The 19,632-nt window shown below is 46.2% G+C and overlaps 1 protein-coding gene across 1 annotated transcript in view; it reads left to right on the top strand.

The window, feature by feature from the left end:
• Positions 1 to 12,685: 12,685 nt before the first annotated feature.
• cfap77 (cilia and flagella associated protein 77) overlaps positions 12,686 to 19,632 on the top strand; it is a 14,099-nt gene continuing 7,152 nt past the window's right edge. The window contains exons 1-2 of the mRNA XM_063194582.1: positions 12,686 to 12,837; positions 13,070 to 13,162. Coding sequence (XP_063050652.1) covers positions 13,100 to 13,162 — 63 coding nt within the window. The 5' untranslated portion in view covers positions 12,686 to 12,837; positions 13,070 to 13,099. The remainder of the gene's footprint in view (positions 12,838 to 13,069; positions 13,163 to 19,632) is intronic.

The raw sequence follows: 19,632 nt of genomic DNA, 5'->3' as shown, positions 1-19,632 counted from the left end.
ATTGGCATGAGTGACCAGGATCCAGTCCAGTAGAGACTTAGATCTATCGACAACTCGCGTAGGTTCAGATATTAGTTGAGTCAGGTTTAAACTTTCAATATAATGTTGATTATTTAGTGATGAGTGGTCAAGCCAGTTAATATTAAAATCACCAAGAATAATCATCTCATTAGAGTTGCATACTGAATTGATAGTGTTACCAATACACTGTATTGACTCGGCCACAGAGTTTGGTAGTCTATAAATATTTCCTATAATCAGTTGCTTATTAGTGTGAAAAATAACTTTAACAAAAAGACATTCAAAGTGAACTGGTTTTTCATTTGGGATTACAATATCAGAAAGTAAAGTTGAGGAGACATAGGTAGCAACGCCCCCGCCTCGGGAACCTCTGTCAGCCAATAAAGGGAAATAGTCCAGAAATCACAAACGCGAGGATCAAGTTGAGTGTGGTGTTTAATGACAGACACCGGGTGAACAGTACAGCAATAAGCCCGACCGGTCTATATCCGGCCGGCTGGTTACGTCATCACAGGTAACATCCTAACACTCCTGGCGCTACCCTCTTTTCTTCAAAATATTACCCCCCCCTGTGAAATACCACCACCCAAGAGTCCCACAAATATCAAAGATTATCATAAACACATCAATCAATAATCAACAAGTAGTCCTCAATGTGACACATAATCACCCAGTCTCTGAGGCATGCGTCGCGACCTTCCAGAGCGCCTGGGCATGCTCTCCGGTAGGGGCACGTCGTCTAGCATGCCATCGGGGTAAGCCAGCGCGTGCGTGTCACCACTTGGCACTGACTCCTCTTGGTTCACGTCGTCACGTGGCAAGTACGAGTCAGCAGGAGGCTCTGCGATTGCTGGGGGCGTATCAGGGACCTGTGGTGGAGGGTCCTCCGACCCTCATCGGAATCGTCGCTAGTTCCAGGGCACTCGGGCTGTCGGCCCACTCAGGGTGCTGGTTGCGTCCTCCACTCTGTAGCAATCACTCAGCTTGACTCTGTAGGAGGTGCGGCGCAACTGGGACCCAGCAAACTTCTGAATGTTGCACCATGCTCCATCTACCCGACGACCAGGTACCGGTCCCGTGCTTTGGACTTGTTGCGATCCCCGTAAAGGTAGACAAGATCTCCTGAGTGCACAGGGATAGGCACAGGCACACGACCAGATGGTGTCTTGGACCTCATACTGTGAGGGTGGTTGGAGACCCGCTGCGAGTGCTGTGACATGATGAGATCCTGGTCATCAACGGGCAGTTGTCTGTGGAGAACTGGTCTCTCTGGAACAACATTTCGCGGGCAGCACAACCCACGAGACCTCACCCGACTGTTCAGGCGTGCAGTGGCGAGGGAGAAGCAGCAAGGGGTAACAGCTCTGCAATTAGGCTCAATGCGCAGAATCTCACCCTGGAGTTCTTGGATAGCTCGCTCGGCAACAGGGTTTTTGTTGATATTCTTGACCCTTCCCACTTCGATGGACACCCTGTGCTTAGACAGGGTCTCGTCCCCAGCCAGTGCGGCGAAGCCTGGCGCTGGGTCAGTTCTGACCACTGCTGGAGGGACCGTCGAGAGGACAGAGCCCCACACACAAGCGGAGCAGGGCTTCCCTGAGAGTCCTCGCGGCGCTCGTCTTCAATGAGGGCGGCCATGGTAAATGATGTGACACACTCTCGAACCACAAGAATGCACTGCCGCTCCCGCCTGAAGACATTCTGCTGCGAAAGCTGAGCCCACGACTTCGGGAGGATCACCGGTTGTCTGGTCGCGCACGAATACTGGTGCTTTTCTCAGCGCCACACACTGGTGGCACCCATCGGTGATGCGCCGCATAGTAGAGTCCATGTCCAACGCATAGAAGTAGCGCTGTACAACAGTCTTCAACTGGCCGTACGTAGGGTGGTCCAGAGTGATGTGAAGTGCGGTGAGTAAACCATCCAGAACAGACCTGGGCACGATGATGCAGTCTGTCGAAGCGGCAAGGGGAGTGTGTCGACGAACGACCAAGAGGCCGTCCTTGGCTACTGTAGCGACGTTCAAGTACGCTTCACATCACGGATTGGTCAGTTTCTTTGAAGGCCTTGTCCCCTGACGGAGATGGGCCCCCGTCCTCCTGAGGTCAGAGCAGTCTGACTGTATAGCCAGCCATGCTGACCTGCTGGTGAAGGGTAACTTCTGGGACCCTCCTATGACGTCACTCAAGCTGACCTGGCCAACAACAGCCTCGGCAGTGGAACGGACAAAGGTGCAGACTTGGCACACCGGGCTGGTGCACTCTGGTGCATTGCGGCTGGCAAAGTCAGATGGCAGAATGGCTGCACCTGCCACATGACGTATCTGGACCTGGAAGCGGCTGGCCGTGGAAAGGAACGTGGTGACCCGTGGGCTCGCTGAGAGAATTCTCCTCCTCTACACAGCTTTTCAAAGGCCTGCACACAGGGTTTACTGTCAGTTAATACACATGCCTTCAGAGCAGACTGTATTATGTACGGTGCAAAGTGCTTCACGGCAGCAGCGATGGACAAGGCCTCGACTTCACACGGCAGCCAGGACACCTGAGTCTTACGCAGCTTTGCACTGAAATATCCTGCAATCTTCACGGTGCTCTCCCGAGTGACGTAGAGCGTAGCACCCAGCCAGGCTCCCTGACTGCACCATCCGTAACAATCCACAGCTGATCTTCAGGCTGGGGCAGGGTGATGGCGTGATGTGAAGACAGCGCATTCTGTGCACGTTTGAAAGCGCTGAGCACCTCTTCTGACCAGTGAATGATGTCCTTGGACTCACGCCCAGCAATGGCGTCATCCAGGGGGGCGAGCACACTTGCGCAGTCCTTGAGCACACGAGTAACAGCACCTTGTATGCCCGATGAACGAGCGCAGCCCCGTTACAGTCTTTGGTGCAGGGCATGATGCCAGGGCAGACACGCGGTGTGGACTGGCCTGGATAGTTCCCTGTCGCCACACCCAGCCCAGGATGGTGGTCTGTACTGGAGCAACGGTGGTCTTGGTGGCTGACAGATGTAATCCGCATTGTCGCAACGCTGACAGCACTCTCCTCCACACTGCTGCCAGGCCCTCAAGCGTGTCTGCTCCACAATAAAAGTCATTGGCTACTTTGGCGACCTGTCCTTGTTCCAGCAGCTCCCCGAACACTCTGCATGTCAGCTCCTCCAGTGCCGTTTCAGACCCTGGCATGCCCATCGCACTTCGCACATAGACACGCACGCCCTTGAATGGAGTGACGACACCACAGTACTTCCATGAGTCTCTGGATAGCGAGATCTGATAGAAGGCTGTTGTTTGTCTGTCGCGATGATGTATCTCCACTGGGCTATCAGACGAAGAGTCGAGTTGACATCTGGCATCAGTGAGGGCTGTGGCTTACTGTACCGTCCGACGTCGGCGAACGCTGTGACAAGTCGGAAGCCGCCATCAGACTTCTTGACGAGGAACGAGGGGTTAACGTACTCAACATCAATTGTCAACATCTTCTGGCTTTCTGAAGACCCCCATCTCCTCCAACGCGTCGAACTGTGTCTGGAGCTCCTGAAGCTGGCCTCTGGAGTATTGTGGCACCCTGCCTTTGCGCTGTGGGGGTTGGACTGGCCCCATATGCACTCTGGCTTGGAAAGGACCAACGGCGCCATTGTACCCCTTAAAGTGTGGGTCAAACACCTCGTCAAATTCCCTGTGCAGAGCACAGAAACTGTCTCTAATGTCTGGAGGCATTATGTTGTCTGGGTCCAGACGCACAAGGCTGGAGTGCGTAGCGGAGCGGTGGAGAGGTGAATTGGCTGACACAGGCATGTGGGGTGGTGTGACCGTCGCGTCGCTAGAAGAGGGCACATAAGTGGGACGCACTTGCAGACATGGGCATTTCGGCATACCAGCTGTGGCTGCCCGGTGAAGTTGGGGATGCGGATTTTCCCAGACACACTCCTCACCATGGCAGGCGCAGGCCACTGCTGTGTGTCGGTCAGTTCTTGACAGGTGCCCACGTGAGGCTCGATGGCCAGCTCTTTGTCCCCGTCGCACAAGTCGGGAGGGAGATCCAGCTCGATGTACTCCCCGGGCCACACTGTAGCTCTAGCATGGGCGCGTATCACGTGGGCGCGCCGCACAGCGTGTCTGTCTGTGGCCATGGTCTGTGACCCATAGCTGTAGATGTTGTCACCCAGACACACCTGGTGCTTGGCAGGTCTGACTGACACATCGTTTTGTGTCATGAATGGGATGCCAGCTAAAATGTCTGAATCAAGATTTTCCACTACCCTCAAAGTAAAGTCTCTGATTGTCTCTTTGGAAGTAAGTCCGTGTTTCCCCCATGACCCTCAAGGGGGACGAGCCATCTGCCTGGTGCGCAGACTGTGTACTGCTTGTAACTGTAATGCCCAGTCTCGTAGCACAGGAGGCCCTCATCATGTTGCCAGTGGCTCCACTGTCAATGGTGAGTCGCACAGGGAGGTGGTTGTGAAAGGCATCAAGATAAGGGGACTGTTTTTATTAAACACACGCTGCACGAGAGAGGGCGACGCAGCTTCATCCTCTTCAGCGCAGTCTGACGCATCACTCTGCCCGTCGAGTACCCTGCGGGCCTTTGCCATGTATGACTTGTCATGAGGAGGGAGAAAGGGGCACTTACTGAGAAAATGGCTGTCTGGCCTCCTGGCCTCTCTGCACAGTGGACAGGCTCTCTCTTGCCGGCCAGGGAAACTCTCCTTTTGGGGCGCTCGGACACAGCAGCTCGCATTGCCCTAGCATCCTCAGAGGCCTGCACCTCCTCCAGCAATGACTCCAGGGCTTGTGAAATTTCGGGCTTTATGGAGGCTAGTGTGCGCGACCTCAGTTCAGTGTCATACCGCTGTTTTACCAGCCTAGGCAAGTCAGTGTGTATCAAACGCAGCCATGTAAGCACAATAAAGTTCTCCAAAGAGGGGGAAAGTTCTTCATCTTCTGTCACAGCAACCCCCATATGGCTAATGCCACAGTCTTTATGCAGTAAATTATCCTCCATAAATGCCATTAGACGTTGGTATAAGTCCTCAGGTCTTTCATTAGGCTCTAACTTTATAGCAGCAAAGTCAATGAAATGAGCCCCAGTGCACTGAAAGCCATAGTGCTGGCGAATTGTTTGCCATATTTGGTCAGCAGAAGTTGAATTTTTCACAATAGAAAGGCGTGAAATTACGGGGCAATAATTTGCGATCTGTCCGAGCATCAGTTCAAGCATGCTTACTTTGCGTTGCCGTGTACGGCGCTGCGCAGCAGGCACAGGCTCCGCATCATCAGTAAATCCTCTGAATGGCGAAGCTTTGGACTTCTTCTCCCACTGCACGCCGCTGACCAGGAACGGAGCAAACTCATTATCCAACGACAGCGTGTAGAGTAAATTCTGCCGCCAGTTCTCGAACGAATTCACTGTTTCAATCTTCGTCAAACACCACTGCTTCGGTGCTCTGTGTGAAGCCGCCATGTTGACCTACTTTCACCGTCGCGTCTTGGAGATGGCTTTTATAATCCACCTGTGATTCCCTCAGACCGGACACCGAAGCCCACGCGGAGTTTAATCCATCTTCATTTGGAAACGTGAGTTCGAGAAGCGCTGCCACCACGCCAATAAAGGGAAATAGTCCAGAAATCACAAACGCGAGGATCAAGTTGAGTGTGGTGTTTAATGACAGACACCGGGTGAACAGTACAGCAATAAGCCCGACCGGTCTATATCCGGCCGGCTGGTTACGTCATCACAGGTAACATCCTAACACTCCTGGCGCTGTACAGAACATAACCATCCAGTTTTACTTCCTCATCTGGAATGTCATTGTTCAGCCATGTCTCAGACAGTGTGATGACACTCGGATTATTATACACAAGCCAGGACCTTAAGAGATCGACCTTATGTGTGAGACTTCTAATATTAAGATGAATTACAAATAGGCCTTTACCCATGTTGACTATTCAGGGATAATGAAAAAGAGTGAACGGCGCTGGTGTACAGATGGGGAGGAAGAGAACACACACACACACACACACACACACACACACACACACACACACACACACACACACACACACACACACACACACACACATACGACTACACAAATACCAACATAATGGGCCATGGCATCAGAAAATGCAGGGCGCCTTCAGGTGCTGCCCACTAATAACTATTATGAAGTGAAGTGGCTGAAACCAAGCATTACAGTCTTACACTTTTATTGTCCTAGTTTCATATAATATGCTCTCCACAAGCTAGAGTAAGATCAGACCATCTACTACCCTCCACGGAGACGGATTCCTCATGGCCTTTGGCAGACTGATTGACGGAGTCAACAGTCGGCTTTTCGCCTAGGCTAGGCTACACCTGCAATTCACGTCAGATTGATGAATTCCAATCACAGCAGATTACCGACGGCATGGCATGGCATGGAGGAGGTCTTCTGCCCAGCACTTGCTCTTGTGGTGCTGCGTGGCTGCCTGACAAAACGTTTGTTCCCGCGATGGTTTAACGCCATGTGACACGACTGCGGCGCAGAGGTCACTCCCTTATGCTGCGTCGTGAACGGAAATTCTAACCAGGATGCCTCACGCAGACACAGTGAGCATGCTCGCTGCCTAGCAAATTTGCTGCCTGGCTGAAAAAACGCCATCATGAACGACCTTAATAATTGCATTTGCACCAAATTAAAGATGACAGACGACGTACTGGAAGCAAGTTGGCTGCGACATGTAGTAGTTAAGTGCATTTATCACTTAACCCCGAAAAAATTCTAACAAAAGGTTTCTCAGTGGTTTACAGTAGTATCAGATGTAATTAACAACATACTAAAAGTCTACCAAAATGTGACCTCAGGAAAGGCCTCATTTTCAAGATGGCCGCCACTGGGGCCTTAAATTCACTATTACCTTAAGACTCGATTAGAGAAGACTCCGACAAGTGAGAGAAGTTACAGAGGGCTCCGGAGAGGTGGCTGCGGCCGAGCAGCTGTGCAGGAGGGGGCCGTGGGGAGGCTCTACTGGTAACCGGACAGAACCAGGAAAGCAGCGGTGGGGTACGTGAAGTTGATCCTATGGATCCAGACGACGGAGGCCTGTGGCGTGATGGAGGAAGCGTTGGCATACTGCCCGGTGGTGCGCGCCTCGAGCGCAGGTCTGATTTACCGCGTTGGAAACACCGGAGGGGTGAAAGGACGTTCACCCCTCAATGACTTAAGTAACCGATTCATACCCAAATGCTCTGATGTCTGTGACCTCCCATTGAAGCCCCGCTCCCGGAATGCACAGGCTGCGCCGGGCCACTGCCCTCCTGCTCTCTCTCTCTCTCTCTCTCTCTCTCTCTCTCTCTCTCTCTCTCTCTCTCTCTCTCTCTCTCTCTCTCTCTCTGCCTTCCACTGGGCTAGTAAACACAGTGCGATAGTTATTATTATTCATGTAAAACTGCCTACACCAGCCACGCTAGAGTGGAGTGCTGTTCATCAAGTTATTGTGTGCTTTTGTACTGGTTTTGCCGAGTAGCCTAACTAGACCCGATTGCAGTGTTTTTTAATAGCACTTTTTGAGTGAGATTTACGCACGTGTGTTTTAAAACGACACACTCTCTTTGCGTGATGCCTCAGCAGTTTTGCACTTTTTATATAAATAAGTAAACTATGTGAATACACAACCCAGAACCCAGGCTGGTAACTCCTCCCTCTGCTCCCCAGTTACACCGAAGAGAGAAGACCCCTGTCTCCAGTCTGCCCTCCCTCTCCAGTGACTGCCACCCCTGCTGCCCACTCCAGCGCACCATGGACTGCTGGACATTAGAGCCCCTCCTGGGCGTAAAAGACTGTGATGGACAACAGAGCCCTCGTGGGCATACAGTGACTGTGGGTTAGGGTAAACATAATTAAAAGAAACTTCAAGAGAGTCCTTGTGCACAAGCCCTCAGTAATGCATGTGCAGGAATTTTGTTCAATAATTAAAAGAACTTTGACTAAAACGTATCCCTTGTCTCCTGGCATGTGTTGTTGTGTGCAGTGTTCTCCTCTGGGTGGTAGTTGGTTAAATGGGGGCGCCGTCCGAAAATATGTGCGCCCCCTACCTGTGACAAATGCATTCCTCTTAGAAAATCACTTCATATAGCCTGTCATAAACATCTGTTCAGTTTATATACAAAGTAGATGCTTTTGCTTAAGTTGCCTATACTATCGCACATTTTGAGAGCCAATAATGGTTGGTTGATTATGTGAATTTCAAAAAGCATTTTTACTTGTTTTGACGTTTTATACATTTGTGTTACCCGATTGCTCCTGTTCACCTACATTTGTTGCACTAGATAAGATATGTGCGTGTACTGCATGTGACCATATTTAATCTTATAATCTCAGATACTGAGTGTGTTTATTGAATTAAAATAAAGTGTAGCCTAAACAAAGAATGCATTATTTGTATTGGGTTTTTATGATATTATTATTAGTAAAGAAAACAGGACAGCACTCCAAGTCTTGTGTTCTATTGCCCGTCAGACGTTTCGGTATTAACCTTCTTCAGTGTCGGGCAAACATTTCACCCAGCAGGTGCACTCAAAATATACAATCAAAGTCCCAAGTGTCCACCCACTGCTTTTCAACCAATCAACATTGTTACATGAAAATATTATTATTATTATTATTATTATTTTTGTTGTTGTTGTTGTTGTTGTTCTTGTTGTTATTTAGTGAGGTATTCTCCCTCCCCTTCAAACGCTGTGACTTTGCTGGATTTCCTTGGGGCAGCTCTGAGTTATGACCCTGCATGGGGTTATTCCTCTTCCTACATGTACCTGTACAGTACGTAGGCCTGTAGGAACGCAGGTAAAGGAGAATTCCAGCAGTTGTATTGTTGCTGACACTAGCCTTGACTTTATACCCGAAGAGGTGTCATTTGTTTTGTTCAGTCTTACTGTGCTCTGCAATAATGATGAGTACATCCACCCTTGAAAAGTGACATTTTGAACAGTATTTCAATGAACACACAAGTTGTTCCCAAAATGGGCATAGTTGAGAAGTCCTGGACTGGGGGAGAAATAGGACCCGGGCCCTTTTGCTTAGAGGGGCCCCTCATGATTAGCGGTGCAGAACTGACTCACCGGTGGGGCTCGCAAATTATTTTTTTCCATCCCTGAAAATAGGGGACCACAAGGGTGCAGGGCCCACCGGTAAATGCCCTCTATGCAGATGGGCAGTCCAGCCCTGCATCTCCACTTTGCCGATGTTGTCTGTCAGAGTAAAGTACCGGTACACACACATCATCCGTCCTACCGTCTTGTCCATATGGATACCACCACCAATCATCTGACTATAAACATAACATACAGTAAACAACAGAAACTCAGTCCAGCCATGTAGTTGAGCTTACGACAGAAAAGTAAGGTCTATAATAATATCTTTCCATTTCCAATATACTATAATACAATATAATATAATGTAATATAATATAATATAATAACATCTTTGCATTTTTGTGATATTTTGTGATCATGTGCAAACGTGAGTGCACCATATGTTAAACTCCCATAGAGAGGATCATGATCCACTTCAGCAGTCTCAGCACATGTTGACAAGGATGTGTCTTTGAGTGAAATTCAGCTTCCTACTGTTAGTGGCATTCATACCCCAAACTATGTCAGTCCTACTATGCTTCACTTTAAGCATTTTTCTTGGTACGCCATCATTTTTTTACCACCACATAGGCTTGACACCATCTACATCAAATTTGTTTATCATGGTTTCATCAGAGACAAAGGATAGGCTATGGATTGCAGGAACCATGTCCGAGTGATCAAATGACAACAAGATGAACAAATTTGCTTTGATTTGTGCAAAGAGAAGTAGGCCTACTCACTTTTGCACCAGCATAATTTTACAAAAAATATAATTATGACCAAAGATATAGCCTATAGGCCTAGCCTAGTAAGGCAGCGGCGGGACGTTCTACATGTCCCCAACACCCCCTTCAGCACGGGGGCAATTGCCATTCCGACATACCTCCACACTTAATCATACCGCCATTCCGACTCCCACGTTAGGCCTACTCTCAGTGTTGCCAAGTCCGCTTATTATAAGCGACCTTGTCACCTTGGGCTTCTTTCTTGGCAGTCCTTTTAAATTTGTCGCGGGTTGCGTTTTTTTTGGGCTTGTTCTTTTCAGGGTTGGGCTTGCTGTTTTCTCCTGCTCTGCCGGTGATTTGAATGTGTTTGGACGCGTTTCTCAATGGCAACTCGTTTTTTCTCACTCATCCTTACAAGTGACCCTACTACAGCATTGGTAACTCTCACTTTCTGTGGTCACTTGTGGGGATTTTAGCTGCCACGCAGACCCCCGCAAAGAGCAAGGTCTTCCCTGACTAGGCACGCGACTGACGACCCACCCCTCCGGTCGCTTCTTTTGGGCTTGTTTTCACGAGGCCCGTCAGTCGCTTCTTTTGGGCTTGTTTTTGGGAAGTCAGTCGCTTATTTGTCGTAGAAAATCTGGCAACACTGGTTACTCTTGTGGGGAGCTGTCCATGCGCGAGCCTACACCTTAAGGGCAGATTATAGTTCAGCAACGGCGCCTGTTGGTTACGGTCGCTAACCACTGTTGATGTTATAGATCTGCGCACGAGGTCTCATGTCGTTAGCCACATTTGGCTACATAGCAACAAGGCTACAGTACAGTAGTCAGACTGCAGGCATTGTGCTGCGAGTGCTAAACTGATGTATTGTTTGTTTGTTACTTACTAATTCAGTCATTGTAGCTTCATTTATTTACACACACTAGAAAGAAAGCATTCATATTCCACAGAATATTGACAGTTTGGCTCTCATAAACTACCGGAGAACTGTGCCGCCACGAGAACAAGGAAGTAGCGAGACGACCAATCACAGCGCCTTTTCTCTGCGACCTTCGCAACCGTCTGTCGCGTAGTCAGAATTTTTTCGAGGCGCGAGACGACGGTTGCAGAGCCTCTGCGCGGGGGGCGTGGTCGCGCACAGACGGTTACACGGGCTCTGCAACCGTCAGCGGCAATAAGTATAAATGCGACGACGGTTGCAGAGCCTCTGCGCGGGGGGTGTGGTCGCGCACAGACGGTTGCACAGGCTCTGCAACCGTCAGCGCCAATAAGTATGAATTGGCCTTAAATTGGCCTTAAACGGTGTGCCCGGAGCTGTCCACGTGCGTGGTTCTGAAATATGCATTTGCTCCTGTATCATTGGTGCAACAACACGATTGTTGGGGGAGAGTGGTAGAGAAATTGTGGGGATATTCGCCATCCTTGCGCAGCAGCACTTACGTTTTAGACTACTTAGGATACACACAGTGAACAACTTTACTGACTAGCTTAGCTAGAGAAACACTCGGACAACACCTTCTCCGTTGGCTGGCATTCTTCATTCTGCGGACTCAGCCGATTATTCAAACAAACACACTATAAACCAAAGAAACTCAACAGAAGAACAATCTCTTGGGGGAAAATGCATTGGCCACGGTGTAGTACGGGGGCGTTGCCTGAGGACACGGATGGATGGAAAATGAACTCCCTTGCGCATGGTCATTGGTCAGTGGGTGCGATTCCGTACTCCCTTGCACATGGTCAGTGGGGGCGACACCATGATGGATAATTTGTGGCCAAATTAACGGCAGCTGTTGGTCAGCAGTAATTGCTGGGGGTTATTAAGGACAGCTGACAAACATTCACGCTGTCCTACGACCTGTTCCACACTCCGACCCTCGCGGAAGTGTCATTGCATGCTTCCCAGGTGCTTCCAATACTGACCGTAGAAGAAGAATAAAATTTCCGTACTCCCCTCGCCATCATTTCGTACTACGCTGTTATGACGTGAGTAAGCCCTCTTGTCTCAAGCCTCTTTGCTATAAACTAAGCATGGTAGTGCGCGTGGACACCTGCATGGGCACTGACGTCATTACGCCACACACATCTAATTGGATGCTGATAAACATAACTTTCCCTAAATAACAAAATATGCTTCATAGACATAGACTAACTATGATATGCTTAAAAGAATATATGCTACATCTGTAGTTCTAGTAGGCTAGTAGCCTAGGCTAGGCCTAGCCTAGGCCTACATAATCTAACTAATAGGCCTAGGCTACATCCGCAATAGGCCTATCGACTCTCTGCCCCTGTTCAAATCCAGACTAAAAACCCATCTGTTTCAGTTAGCCTATTCTTTATGATTCTTTAACTATGTTTTGTTTTATTTCATTTCATATTTTATATATTTTTGTTTAATTTATTTCTTTATTTTTGTTTTAAAATAATTCTGTTGTGTCTTGTTTTATTTTTTGTTTCTCTCTGTACAGTGTCCTTGAGTGTTTTGAAAGGCGCTTTTAAATAAAATGCATTAGGGCCTATTACTAATAGAGTGGCAGCGACATAGAATCATGGTTAGGGCCTAATTCTTTTGTAACCTATTTTAGTGAATACTGTGAGGCTAACCAATTATTGGAGTTATGTCTGCTGCATTGACAGTAGTTCTATATACTGTCAATGGTCTGCTGTTAACCTGTGAACTTCCCATTTTGTAATGCAACGTTGCTTCTGCCCGTAACTCCGGAGTTTGGGAACCACTTGATTCTCTCTGGCACAACACTGGTTGTGGATTGTTTGATATACGTTTCCATAACAACCACCGCAGCAGAGGAAGTGCCTTTCACGAACCAAAGCTGTATCTAAATGTAGCTAAAGTATTGTATTCGCTTGCAGCAAAGTAATTGTATTGAGTGCAAACGGAATCCAAGTCATATAGATTTCTTTGAATGGTAAGCTTCTGAACGACATAAATTCCGCAAGCTACAGTAGACGGTAAGTTGGCCTTGTGTCTCGAGGCTGCATGCGGTCTAGACACCAACAGAACGCAACATTCTAGAGCTCTCGGCTGTTAGATCTACACAGAGATGTTACTTCTTAATCAGAGATGTTTCTTCAAATTAAATCAGTTTATCTTTCGGATGACCAATTGCCACATTGTTAATTACTCCGTGGCTAATGTTAACAGATCAGAACTCCCTTTTCTATTGCATTTGGATTACTACAGATTGAATCTGGATGATAAGCAGTTGACGGAATGGAGAGTCCGCATATCGGTGTGGTCCGGGATTCTATGCTAACCAATCCACGTTTGATAAGGGTAAGCAAAGAGATTGTTATTTGTGACGTGAGCAGAACTTCAGAAGTGCATGCAAACTACCGAGTGAGTGAGAAATAAAGGACAACCACTAGGGAGTGCTATTGCTCAACTTTTAAGAAATTACCAAGTGTTGCCCTGTGCCCACTGAAACAGACATTGGCTTACGGTCAATCACAAGCTTTTTTGTGCAGGGTAGAGCAGAGTAGACGTTTCAGGGTGCTGCCCTCATTAAGATGCAAGAATAGCAATATACCTATATTCGTATTAATAGAAAGTAAGCAGGTGCGTGCAGCACAAACATAACTGTTCAAATGTGAGAAACCAAGCACAAGGAGTTTTGTTGTTTGTTTTGAGCGCAGGATAAAGTCTACTTAAAAGGTGCCCCGTGTATGATGGTGGCCAGAGTAAGTAAGCTTAGCCTACTGCAACTATGCTGCTAATTAATAATCTAATCAATAAACTAATGTTGACTAGTATGACCAGCTGCAGTAAGTTTTGCTGCTAAAATGTCTATTTCTGGACATTCAAAATTGCAGACAGTGGAGATAGATCCTTTTTATGTATGAAAAATGCAATCTTCTCAGTCATAATGAATGCATAGAATTTAATGGTGGTGGTAACTTGAGTATTAGTGGAAAAAGTAACATTTGTGAATGGGCAGCATGAATTCTGGAAGTAATTACTAAAAATGTAGTAGTGTGATATTCTTGCTTCCTAAGTGTAATAGCCTGCAATTAACAAAGCATGATTTTATTGTTTTCACACCACTCAAAAGGACATCCATTCTGGTTCAGGCACCGTTGACAACGTGCATCACACACTATCTTGGTATTTTTGTGCATTCCTTGCAATGGCTGTATTCACTTTAGTGATTGTGTTGAATTTAGGCCTCATTTTGAGAATGGGCGGTGACAAAAGCAGTAAAATTATGTCGTTAAATTTTATTTCACTTACATGAATTTACATGAATTTAAATAAACACCTACAGTACATAGGTCAGTGGTTTTCAAAGTGGGGGCCGGGGACCCCTGCGGGGCCATGAGGGGATGGCAGGGGGGCCGTGGGAGGTTGGCAGGAAAAATGTTGCGAAATCAACTCAATTATTTTATACATTAAATAACTTAAATATCTAAAATAAACCAAAAATAAGCTAAACAATCCAAGTGGAATCAGTTTCTTCTTTACATAGTTATATATGTATTATGCTTTCTATAGTACTTGAATGGTTTTAGGAATACCCCAATTTCATCGAGTTGTGAAACCGGTTGCACAGAAAAAAATAGTGTGGCACGGCCTATGTTAGGGGGGCCTTGACTGGGGGGGCCTTGGCATGGTAAAGTTTGGGAACCCCTGACATAGGCTATACTTTACAATGTACTGTACATATGGTATACCCTATATGCCACTGGCATGCCCCCTAATCATGGACATAAACAACAACCTTTTGATGACATGATGAACAGCAGCTGTGGGCATTAGCATTGTCAGTCACATCATCGTCAGTCATCACAGCCCTGGATGGTTTGAAGATTGGAAAGGAGAATGTGTTGAGGTCAGTTGTTGTGGTGCTCTATGCTATTACACACCCTATCACAATGAACTGGCATGTTGTCCATGAGACTTGGTCTTTTCATTCAATTGATGGAATACCATGTCATAAAATGAGTCACCCAAAGCAGTCCCAACAATATTGTACTTTTTTCAGCTGCAGTAGTCTGCAGTCCTTTGATTCGTCAGCAGATGGCACCAAAGCATCTGTGTGAACTGACAGGAGAGTGTTGAAAGATGTTTTTTGTTGCTCCCACTTACACGTAACACTTTGATTGACAACATTGTACTGGGAGCGGCTTATCACAATAGAAAGTGGATTTTTGCTGTACATCAGTTCCAAGGCTGTGTGTGAGCATTGTTCTACCGGCACAACTTGTGGAATATAGGCAGAAATCCTAAATTGAACGTCGAGTCAATTCAGAAGACAACTTTTCTTGACTTTTAAGTAGGCCTATGTAGAATACTGATATAGTTTTTTGACGCTTTGCTTATGTTCTTAATAACTATGACATGTTTGGGAAAGATATGTAACCTGTGGCATGTCGCATGTCTCCATGGTTTTTGCGGCCTCTCACAGTGGCCATTCGCTCCTCCCATGGCCCTGGTTAAGAACCGGTAGGGCTACGGCTTACCCGGGTTCGATTCCCAACCCGGGTCATTTGCCGACCCCTCCCCATCTCTCTCCCCCTTCACTTCCTGTCCACCTCTCAAACTGTCCTGTCAAATAGTCATAAAAGACCACAAAAAAATGTTTTCCATAGAACCTAGAACAGCCCAGTGTGAAAAAGAGTCATTTGTCACACATGTTCTTTCAGGTGTCTCCCAAAAAGTTTCCCCAACTAGGTTTGCTGTCAACAAGGACTTCAATGATTGTGTGAATACAAAATCATTTGGATCATTGAGTAGTTTTAAAGTTCAAATTACCATGTTTGATGTAGGGGCCTAGAATTATCCGGTGTAAGGTTTGCTATAACTGTATGTGTAACTCTGCACACTTAAAATGTTTTGTTGAAATCTTTGGGCACCAAATGACTGGCGGTTTACCTTCGAGCATGCTGCAATGAGAAGGTGGAGTAGTCCGAGAGTGTGTCAGTGTGTGGGTGAGTGTTTCTATGGAGTTAATGAGTGCATGGGACACTGTGTGTGTGTGTGTGTGTGTGTGTGTGTGTGTGTGTGTGTGTGTGTGTGTGTGTGTGTGTGTGTGTGTGTGTGTGTGTGTGTGTGTGTGTGTGTGTGTGTGTGTGTGAATGGTAGAGTGTATTAATGCACAGATGAACTCTGAGTTCGTGCTAAGCTGTCTTAGCCATTGTATAAAATCCCTAAAGTACACAAGAGCAGAGCAAGAACACAAAAGAACAACTCTCTCTCTCTCTCTCTCTCTCTCTCTCTCTCTCTCTCTCTCTCTCTCTCTCTCTCTCTCTCTCTCGCACACACACACTCCTTTCATACCCACTTTCTCTTTTCGCCCCCACCCTATATTTTTCTTTCAGATTTTTAAATGTTATAGAACACGTAGGCCTAAAATCTTTGCACACCTGTTGACACCTGATTTTCACATCTGATTTTTAAATATATATATTTGGAGGCTCTTTAGCCTTTATTTTTCGAGACAGCATAGTGGAGGAGAGACAGGACGCAAGTTGGTAGAGAGAGACAGGGAAGGACCGGAATCGAACCTGGGTCGCCAGTGCAGCAACACAGTGCCCAACCGCTAGAGCCACGGTAGTGCCCGCATCTGATTTTGACGGAGGGTTATATGCCAAACACACATAAAGAGAATCGGTACTACAATACCTAACACGCACACGCTACTTTACGTTCTTACGATTATATTTTTTCAATTATATCCAGTACATGGGAAGTGAACACCAATCAGACATACATGTAAACAAATACTTCATGGAACTATAAATTAGGATGTTGGAATATTTACATAACATCATCACAAGAATTCATAAAAGTTACTCTGTTAATTTTCTACTTTTCTACAGTAACAGCAACATTGGAAATATATAAATAGATTAACATCATTATATAATCATAATGTATGCATACTGAATGAGGAATATGCTGGGGAAAAAGAAGTTCATTTGTTATTTGCATTATGTCAATCATTAAATTTGCCCATTGAGAGAATGCTGCTATAAAGATTGCCCAAACGCTGTCTCCATTAATGTGCCTCCTCCTATGTAATAGGTTTTGTTCAAGTTGTGTTCACTCCATGAAGTGTAATATAACAAGTTTAGGACTGAGTACTGCATTTTCAAGCTTTAAAACTCAAACTTTTATATTTGACCTACTGCATACAGTATGGTCATCCAGACCTCTTGCTGATGGATTTGATGAACAATAAAATCCTAATTAATGAAATTATTAATGGACCTCACCTCATTGAGAAAACCTTTATAGTCACTATTGCCATTACAGTATTTTATGTCAACTGGTCTTTGTCTTCTACATTGTGTGTAATTTCTAATGCACAAAAACAATGCGCTATAATACTTTTGCTTACTTTCGGGGAAAAAAGTTTGGCACTGCAGTGTTCTCATTGACATGATCGGTTTAAATCGGCAGTAAATTGATATCAACTGAGGTAGTGAAGCCAACTTCACTATCTGGTGTTTTGACACATGCAGCATATAATTACGTTCAGGGCATCAGCTGGCCCTCGTATTCTGCTTTTTCCTGAAAAATGATCGGGGACTTTTGCTAAAAATCACACAAACATCGATCCTTTAGGAAGAGGTTATAGGACATCTTGCTGGACTCTTTCCCACACACACACTCTGTTTTACTCCTGTGTGTGTGTGTGTGTGTGTATTGCTGTGCATGTGTCTGCATGTCAATGCTTTGCTCCGCTGACCCCCGTCCCCAGTCTCCTGTGCCCCTAGTGTGTGTGGCGTAGGCTGGTGAGTCCGAGGAGGTCTCTGCCATGCTAATAACTGCACAATGGGCACAGGGCTGCAGTAAATGAGAGCATCAGACACAATGGGGCCCCACAGCTCAGCAGTAAATTAGCCCATAAAGGAGGCTTTGGGCCCAGCTAATCTGCTTCTGATTGCCCCTTTCAGCCCATTGTGGGAGCCACTCTCTCCCCTCTGTCCTCCCCGAGTCACACACGGGGAGAATGGGGAGATGCACTCTGAGAAGTCGTCTGAGCATCAGGGATCTGTGAGCGGGACCCCAGCTAAACGATGCCGTCTGCAGATTAAAATAGCTAAACGGATTAGCCTGAGGGGTCGCAGGAACTAAACACGCTGGACCGCTCCCCCTTTCTCTCGGCCAAAGGGTGGAGAGGTGTGAGATCTGACACACAACTTAGGGAGCAGGCAGCGCACAGACTGACACACACACACACACACAGAATTTAGTAGCAGTATCATGACATGTTTCGGGATTTGTCTCACACAGACTGGCTATCTAAATGTCAGTGTGAATATGTAACATGTTAAGATTTAACACTGTGACTTTTCAGTTCAGATTAGTGCTTGGCTGCTTATCATGCTTATATCACACTTAGCCTTTTCGTCATGATGTCAAACAAGGTCTGCTTTGAAGCGAAGCAGGTGTACACGACTACCAGTTTCAGGTAGTGGAGTATATATGTTTATGTCTATGTTGAAGAAGGCAGAGATGCTCATCCTTCTCAAAAATGTGTGCTGAACTAGCAAAATCAAATAATAGCAAAAAATAAAGTCCGCAATACACCAGGCCCCCGTTTCTCTTGTTTAATATAACGTTTCGGGCAGCATGCCGCACATTACATTAAATAAGAGAAGCGGGAGCCTGGTGTTGCAGACTGTTTTTTGATATTACTATATGTTTATGTCTATGCCAGCAGATGCAACTTATCCCTGCTTTGAATGCATTTGAATCAAAGCTGTCGGTTACGTGGAAAGGCACATTTGGATGGTGCATGCATGTGGGTTGTTGGGTCTACAGTAGTTGTTCTGGTACAGGCAATACTAATATTTTTTGCTGTAATATAATAAGTAATATTATTACACCTGTGCCAAAAACATTAGTTAACTAGCAACACACTTCAACAAAAAAAAATCTTAATATAGGCCTACTTATCTCTAGCCTATCTGATAAAACAAATTTGGCAGATTTCATGCCAACACCAATAATCAACCAATGATGAAAAGCCATCAACTTTTACCAACTTTGAGTTATTGACATAGCGTTTGCCCCATGTCAGATGCCTTGAGCCATCCCTTTCATTCACCCAGCACTTAGCTCCAAGACCAGGGGCCCCATTAGCACCTGGCCCCTGAAGGGGAGAAAGCCAGAGGCTCTTTGGGTCCAGCATGGGTAGGTAGGGCCTGGCCCTCCGGTGAAAAAAGGCCCATTAATTGGGGTGAGGATGGACCAGCATTTTCCATGTTAGCTTAATACAATTACGTTATTAATGAGTTATTACTAACACTTAACACAAAGCTTGTGGAAAGTACTGTATGTTTGTAGTTCGTAAATGTACACATACTCACTGCTGTACTCCTAAAGCATCATTATGCAGTCTCATGCAAGTCCTATTCTCATCTGAAATCTTTGTTACAAAAATTCACCTGTATACGAGTGTAGTCGACTTACAGATAGTTATGAATGGTAATTTCAATTAGTGCATTAAGTTAGTATTGTATTATGAATGTAGTATTATACGCACAGCTTTATTTTGGGAGATAACTTATTTGCCTATATTTTAACTGTGGCGAAAGAGAGGGAGTGAGTAGCAGGGAGAGATGAGTTGAGAGCTGGGAATTTGATTTTACTTGTAAGGCCCTGGTATTGTGGTCATAGTCAGTATGTAGAGTTGGCTATCTTTCCAGCAAGACTCTTTCATTGGTTGCGCAGTGATGAGTGCAGAGCTAAGATGGCTGCCCGGAGCTTAATTTAAACCAATAGCCTACTAAGTATTT

The sequence above is a fragment of the Engraulis encrasicolus genome, chromosome 3, assembly GCF_034702125.1.
Source record: "Engraulis encrasicolus isolate BLACKSEA-1 chromosome 3, IST_EnEncr_1.0, whole genome shotgun sequence".
Classification (NCBI taxonomy): Eukaryota; Metazoa; Chordata; class Actinopteri; order Clupeiformes; family Engraulidae; genus Engraulis; species Engraulis encrasicolus.
This window is presented reverse-complemented; position numbering and strand designations above follow the sequence as displayed.